Genomic DNA, 7,918 nt, shown 5'->3' with positions numbered 1-7,918 from the left:
TTGTAAAATCCAAAAAAATATACGAGGTTGGACAATTAAGTTCGCGAACTCATCCTAAAAAAAGTGCTACATACCTCATTGCTGAATATCACTATGGTTACCTTCAAAGTACTCCCATTGGGAAGCTAGTGCTTAGTCTACCCTTCAAAGCAATTTTGGAACTCTTTTTCTGGAATAGCCATCAGAGCTGTCGTCATATTACCCTTGATGTCCTGAATGTCATCAAATGTCTTCCTTTCAATATTTCCTTTATCTTTGGGTAAAGAAAGAAGTCATTAGGGGCCAGATCAGGTGAGCAGGGAGGGTGTTCCAATACAGTTATTTTTTGACTGGCTAAAAACTCCCTCACAGAGAGTGCCACATGAGCTGGTGCATTGTCGTGATGCAAGAGCCATGAATTGTTGGTGAAAAGTTCAGGTCATCTAACTTTTTCACGTAGCCTTTACAGCACTTCCAAAAGTAAACTTGGTTAACCTTTTGTCCAGTTGGTACAAATTCATAATGAATAGTCCAATCCCTCTGATATCAAAAAAGGATAATAACATCGTTGGAGGAAGTTCGTGAATTTAATTTTCTGACCTTGGGTGTGTGTGTTTATCAATCAATCTAGATATAATGTCAAATGTACAGATTGATCAATATAGATATAAGTATGTATTTAAATTTAAGGATAAGTAAAGTGAGAGTACAATAGCCCAATTCTTGGTTTAAAAAATTGGTAAAAAAATTAAGAGCAAGTCACTGCCACTGCAGGTGCCAGTGCTTACAAGTGTCAGCAGGTTAACCAAGGAGTAGCCTGACAACTGGCATTCAATGGACATGGCAACATAGACCCCTTCAATTCTCCAGTGAGTTTCAAGTCCAGAACATTTTCAGTTCTTGTTTTGCTTATCTGTTGATAAAGGGTTTCTAGGAAGATTTAGCAGAGCTTCAATTTTCTTAGCATCATCCGTGGATTGATTTTTCTGTAGGTTACTTTCAATTTCTTCAGGAATGAGCTCAGTCAATTGTAGTCTAGCTTTCCTGTAATCAGAGAAAGAAAAGGATACATCAAGTACTGCTCCGTTTCTTTAATTTTTAGATTTTTTTTTTAAATAGCACTTGTCTCTTTCTCCCTGCAACTTATAAGCAAACACTGCTCCTTGCACTTCAAATACAATGACTTTCTTCTCTCTCCTAACCTGTCCCACTCACAAGCCAACTAGAATTCTCATATTACCAAAAAGAACATTGCCTTGGCAGCAGCTCTGATCCGTAACATATTCCAGAGCCCTTGCAGGGGTGACGAGCAGGAGTTGAAGCACCCTGAGCTAAGGTGTGAGCCTTGTAACCTGGCTGTCCTCTTGCCCTCAGGGTCCAGAGGATGTGAGCCCCCTGCCACTCTGTTAAACTCTGTTGCCAGACCTTGTAGGAACCACACAGAGGCTGTAACAATGGTAATCTTGGTACCAAAAAATCAAATGGGACAACACTATAGATGTATATTTAGAAGGATTTAAAATCTAATTTCCAAATAACAGATCAGTTCTTTTTCCTAAATCAAGTGTTACTGTCTTCCTTTAAGTGATTATCAACATCACCTATGACTTTCTTCTCAACTCTTCACAACCAGATTTGACCGTTTCTTCTTCCATATCTCTGTAGCCAGTTTTCTACATTTTCTGCTCACTGAGACAATTTTTTAGACTCTCATTTTGATTTCCCTATAGTTAGTTATTTTCAAGCAAAGAAGCAGACAGATAAAAGGTTCTTAACTATTAATTCTCCTTAAAATATCACATATATATATATTTATATTCTATACATTGTTGGTACTAGTTCCTTCTTCCAAAGTATTTTCATTACTATAATTTTTATTTTTATTTTTACCCATTCTTGAGGTTTTTCCATCTCCAAATAACTGATTGACTTCTGTCGTTTTCTTTTTCTGGTTTCTTTTTTTTACTGGAATAAAATTATTTGTTCATATTTTCCAAATGTTAATTCTCCATAACTTCCTATATCAGATTCAAACAGCCAATATACTTTCCTTACCTTTCTAACTCCTTTCTCAAAGTTTCCTTTTTAAAAAAGAAGTCTTTTATATCTAAGAACTAGAAATAAGCTAATGCTTTCATGCTTTTAATTCTCTATAATATTAAAATTTATGCTGGCGTTCAGAATTTTAAGTACTTTTTCCTAGAATGTACATAAATAACTTCATACCCCATCCACCCTCTTAGAATGGAGAAGAGAAAGGAATGAAACAAACATATATTGAGCAGGATGGGTGTGATTTCTGCCTTTAGGATGGCCGAGAAACTGAGGGCTTAAAGTTAAGAAAAATATCTACGGTCATAGAACTCATTAATAGTTTAGCTAGTATTTAAGCCTTGTTTTCAAGGTTTCATGGGCTCCAAAATCAATGCTTTTTCTTCTATAGCACCTAAGTCTTTGGACAACAGATTTATAGATACTAAGAATTTGCGTGTGTGTATGTGTGTGTGTGTGTGTGTACCACAAATCGATGTTTCAAATAAAAACCTAGAATAAAATGACTGCTTACCTATTCAACTACCAATGCAGCAGCTGCAGCAGATGTCATTTTAGGTAGCCAGGAAACTGAACCATGACAATCACTTGTACCAGGAGTGATAGTTGGCAGCCTGTTATGTTGATCTTACAAAGAATCAGCATGAAGTCTGGTATCAGTCTGACTACTGTACCCAAGGGGAGGACTAGGTGGAACAGGTGAAAGTTCTTATCCCCCTCAGTGGCTTCCAGTCCATGCACAGCCACTATAGCTACCTAATTCCTCTGCATCCACAGCAAGAAGTAGAATCTTTGAATGTGGAGTCGGAACATGTCCCATATTGTTGATAGATGTACGTGTAAACCGGGACATCACCTTCCAAAGAAAGCCAGTAAATCTCACTCATTGCTGTGCATTTTCTTTCTGTAATTTCCATATGCAGTAAAACAAAACAACAACAACAAAAATATATGCAACCAAATGTAATTTACACTTTCAGTTTTCAAAAAAAAAAAATGTATCTAAAAAAAGATCCTGGGGCCAGCCCAGTGGCTCAGGTGGTTGGAGCGCCCTGTTCCTAAAGCCGAGGTTGCCAGTTCGATTCCCACATGGGCCAGTGAGCTGCGCCCTCTACAGCTAAGATTGTGAACAACAACTCTTCTGGAGCTGGACTGCCTGGAGGTTGGCATGAGCGGCTGTGTGCTGTCGTGGGCTACCGTGTGCTGTCATGGGCTACCGTGTGCTGCCATGAGCGGCAGGTGGCCAGCATGAGTGGCTGGCAGCCAGCGTGAGCGTCCAGCAGCCTTCACGTGCGGCCAGCAATAGCTGCCGTGAGCTGCTGTGAGCGGCCCACCGGGCCGACTGAAGACTGGAGGCCGACTGCCTCAGCCCAGGGGAGCGCAAGGCTCATAATACCAGCATGAGCCAGGGAGCTGTGTCCTACACTAGACAGAGAAACAACAGCTTGAACCGGAGTGGTGGGGGAGGAGGGGAGAGAAGGGGAGAAAAAAGATCCTCCTCAGATTAAAAATAAAATTAGTCTTTCATTTCCCATTCTACTTAATTAAAAAGATGAAAGACCAGGTAGGGTAGAAGTTGAAGGACTCAGTAAAAATGAACTCTTCTTTGAATTGAGTGGCAGTTTAGAGTACTTGGGTTAAGAGAGCACCACTATCTAAGGCCTGCTGCTAGGAGAGTCGAATGCCCTAGTCTTAACCTGTTTCTTACCATTCTTCCAGTTTCAGCTCCTGGAGTGCTTTTCGGTCCTTCTGTTTTCTCTCCTGAACGGTCTCACCATAGTACTTCTGAAGTGCCATCAACAGGCTTCCTATAGGAGTGCTGAGGGGGAAGCAGAGGGAAAGCTTGGGAAAACGGAACCATCAGACCACACATTGTGTGACCGTCTCTGCTAGGACATGAGCAACACCAACTGAACCACCTGGTAACTGACAGGTACAGGAACATGACAATTAATGCATCATTGTGGAATAAAGAAAAAAAAATGCAATTTCCTTCCTGCTCTCAATAATAGAGAAAAACAATCGTTGAAACTTCCTAAAATTAACTGATATAAAAACCAATAGGTCTATAAATTGGCTCTGTTTTTAACCAAAAAATTAACCAGGAAAATATATATTTACGACAAGTTCTAGTAAGTAGCTTTATATTGGAGGTTTCTCAGAAATAAAATTAACTACAGGAATGGTACCAGACGCCCTAGGAGGCAGGATCTATGGAAGGCATTTTTGGTTGGGTGAAGAATGCTACTGGCTTTTGGGGGTGGAGCCACCAAAACATCCTAAAATTCAAAAGTCTGGCACAACAGTCTCACCCACATGCCAACGGTTACCCGTTAAGAAACTGATTTAGATAATTATAGTAATGAAGAGGGTTTCATTCTTATGTCCTCAAAGAAAAGGAGTTTTTGACTCTGATATAATTTAAATTTCCTCTGACTACAACTTCAGTAATTTCATTTAAAAATTGTTTCTGCTAAGTGGAAATGTCCATCAACAGATGAATGAATGATAAAGAAAACATGATATATACACTGGAGTATTATGCAGCTTTAAAAAAAGAGATGCTGACACATGCTACAACATGGATGAACCTTGAGAGTATGATACTAAGAAAAATAAGCCAGTTACAAGTGGACAAATGTTATTTATGATTCCACTTACATGAAGTATCTAAAGTGGTCAAAATCAGAGAAACAGAAAATAGAAAGGTGGTTGCTAAGGGCTGAAGGGCAAGGAGAGAGAGAATTAGGGTTCAATGGGTACAGAGTTTCAGTTTTGCAAAATGAAAAAGTTCTAGAGATCCATTGCACAACAATGTGAATATACTTAACACCTCTGAACTGTACACTTAAAAATGGTTAAGATAGTAATTTTTATGTTGCATGATGGTGTGGAGAGCCAGCCACAAGGTAACACTGAAGACACATATCTTGCAAATGTTGTTTGTGTGTTTTTGTTTGAATATAATTGGTGAAAAGTGTTGATTTTTTCAAAGCAGCAGTGATTGGATTTTGTTTGTTTTTGTTGTTTTGTTGTTTTGGTTTTTGCTATTTCATTCCATTCTTGACCAAAGCTTCTCTTTCAGTAGTTTATTATGGAAAACTGTCACACTAACTTAAAAGAAAGGTTGGGAAGATATGTAAATTGCTAAAAACAAATTAAATAAAAATACTGAAATGAGGGGGGAAAAAGGTTAAGATAGTAATTTTTATAGGTTTTTTCACCACAATGAAAAAAATTATTTTTGGTAACTTCAATACTTTTTCCCTTCAAACCAAGCTGGTATATTAACAATACAACAAAAATAATGTCAGAAATGGATTAGGACATGCTGAATTAAGAAAAATGGGGAAGGGAGAACTCTTCTATTCAGATGAATGTCAACTAGTAAGAACAGAAGAAATGACACGAAGTAGCAAATCAGTGTTTTGCAATCACCTTTGTAATAACTGATTATAGCACGGATCATTAAAATCACTAGAAGATAGCTGGAAAGCAGGCTATTCACATAGTCACACACCACAGATTACTTATTAATCACAATAGGAAAAGATGACTCTGCAGTGGAGAAATTTATGCAGAATTCTCAAATGGCCCCCCAAATTGTCCTGCCCTAATATCTTAACTGTGAATATGATATTATGCCCATGATTATATTATATTATGTGGCAAATTGATTTTACAGGTGTAATTAAGGTTACTAATCAGTTCAATCAAAAAGATTATCTGGGTGAACCCTTTACAAGCAGAGAATTTTCTCTTGCTGGTGCTAGAGTGGAAGTCAGAGAGATTTGAAGTATGAGAAGGATTCAAATGCTAGTTGCTGGTTGCTGCTTTGAACATGGAGGGATATTGTGAGGTGGAATGTGGATGCCTCTAGGAACAGTGATGCCTGGCTGACAGCCACCCAGGAAACGGAGACCTATAGCCACAAGGCTTTTGTCAACAACCTGAATGGTTTGAAAAGAGATTCTTCCCCAGAGCCTCCAGATAAAAGCATGCCTGGCCAACACCTCAATTTTGGCCTTGTGAAACCTTGAGCAGAGAATTCATTTGAGACCACCCAAGACTCTGACCTACAGAACTGTGATATAATAAATGGGTGGTATTTCAAGTTGCTAAGTTTGTGGTAATTTGTTACATAGCAATATAAAACTAATACGCCAAGTAATTAAAGTTAACATCACTTATAATGCGTGACATAAAATGATACACTGAGAACAAAACTTCACCCACGTTGTATTCCTGATAAAAACATTAAACCTAAATCTAATCATGAAGGGATAACCAAAAAATTGAGAAATATTCTGGGGGAAAAAAAGGCAGTGGAAGTGTTCTAGATTAAAGGACTCTAAAGATACATGACAACTAAATGTAACATACAATTGGACCCTGGGTTTTAAAAAAAATTTACACACACACATTTTTGTAATAATGGAAGATTTTGGAATATAGACCTATCTTAGATAGCTGTATTGAATCAATGCCAAATTATTTATTGTGATAATTGTATTGTGATACCATTGGGCAATGTTCTTTATCCTGGGAGATACACACTCCCATGTATTTAGGGGTACAGAATTATAAGGTCTCAGACGGTTTACCAAAATGAAAAAAGAGGAAAGAAATATACACACATCCCATATACAGAGAGAGAGATAGAAAACAAATATGGCAAAATGTTAACAATTGGTGAATCTAAGTGAAAGGTATATGGATATTCAATGTACTAATTCATTCTACTTTTCTGTAGGTTCAGAATTTCTCAAAGTAAAAAGTTAGAGAAGAAAAAAGTTAGAAAAGAAAAATTTTTTAATTTATGAAATTAAACAAAATTGAAACAAATTTTTTTTTAATAGAATGTACTTCTTAACTGCTTTTTGTTCCTTTTCCCTGCTACTTATAAGTACTTTTGTTTAAGTTACAAATAGTTTCAGGTGTTAGTGATATTTAAACAGTTTTTACCCAGTGAAAACTGGAAGTATTAGGTTGGTGCAAAAGTAATTGCGGTTTAAAAGGTTAAAAATAATTGCAAGAACCGCAATTACTTTTGCACCAATCTAATAAATCAGCAGCAGTTGGGCTAGAATTAGACTTGGATAGTCAAAGCTACTACCAATACAAGACTAGAGATCTTTTATAGGCTCTAAGTATTAAATTTGTTCTTTAGAAATGAATGAGATATTTAAAAGACAAGGCATGAATGAAAGTTGGTTAATTTAGAATCTGACCATGTTAACACTTACCCTAGCAAGGCTCCAATTATGCCACCAGCCATCAGGCCATGCAGGCCTAAGTTTATCCTAAAAAGACTTCCTGTGACAGCTATTTAAAAACGAACACAGAAAAAAGGCAGTATTAAATCATCTTTAAGTACCAGAATTCCATTTAAAAAATTTCCTTCTATAAAAAGGACATAAATACCTAAAGTAAGCTTTCTGAACCCAACATTAATATATCCACATAACCTAGATGTCCTGGATCTAAAATGCCAACACAGCTAGCTTCTCTTCCATTCTGCAGGTTCAAAGGAAGAAATGTCCCTTTTACGAACCTTATTCCTCCATCTGGTTCTATGGATCCAACGTCTTCCCATTCTGCTTCAATTTTGCCCACCTCCCCTTAAAAATCTGTAATTTCTTCACTTCCACCCCTTTCATTCCTTCCTTCTTCAAGGAAAGCCTCCTCCAAATAAACAACAAAACCCCGTTTATGCCTTCCCCCAGCCCTGCCCTTTCAGTACGGCTATACTACATCTCAGGCAGGCCAGAAAGCGGACACCATTTGGCTTACAGTGCCACCTAGTGGCGGGTGCATGGGTCCTCTTTCCCTCCCACTGGGACTCTACACATCCATGATGGTCATTCATTTTCTTATTTTACTACAG

At 37.7% G+C, this 7,918-nt stretch overlaps 1 protein-coding gene across 1 annotated transcript in view; it reads right to left on the bottom strand.

Annotated features, from left to right (window-relative positions):
* Nucleotides 1-485: 485 nt before the first annotated feature.
* TIMMDC1 (translocase of inner mitochondrial membrane domain containing 1) overlaps nucleotides 486-7,918 on the bottom strand; it is a 30,733-nt gene continuing 23,300 nt past the window's right edge. Inside the window, exons 5-7 of the mRNA XM_033091889.1 lie at nucleotides 7,278-7,356; nucleotides 3,740-3,850; nucleotides 486-1,023 (exon numbers count right to left, since the gene is read on the bottom strand). Of these exons, the coding sequence (XP_032947780.1) occupies nucleotides 873-1,023; nucleotides 3,740-3,850; nucleotides 7,278-7,356 (341 nt within the window). The 3' untranslated portion in view covers nucleotides 486-872. The remainder of the gene's footprint in view (nucleotides 1,024-3,739; nucleotides 3,851-7,277; nucleotides 7,357-7,918) is intronic.

The sequence above is a fragment of the Rhinolophus ferrumequinum genome, chromosome 2 (assembly GCF_004115265.2).
Source record: "Rhinolophus ferrumequinum isolate MPI-CBG mRhiFer1 chromosome 2, mRhiFer1_v1.p, whole genome shotgun sequence".
Classification (NCBI taxonomy): domain Eukaryota; kingdom Metazoa; phylum Chordata; class Mammalia; order Chiroptera; family Rhinolophidae; genus Rhinolophus; species Rhinolophus ferrumequinum.
The sequence above is the reverse complement of the archived record's forward strand: the minus strand, read 5'-3'. Positions and strand labels throughout refer to the sequence as shown.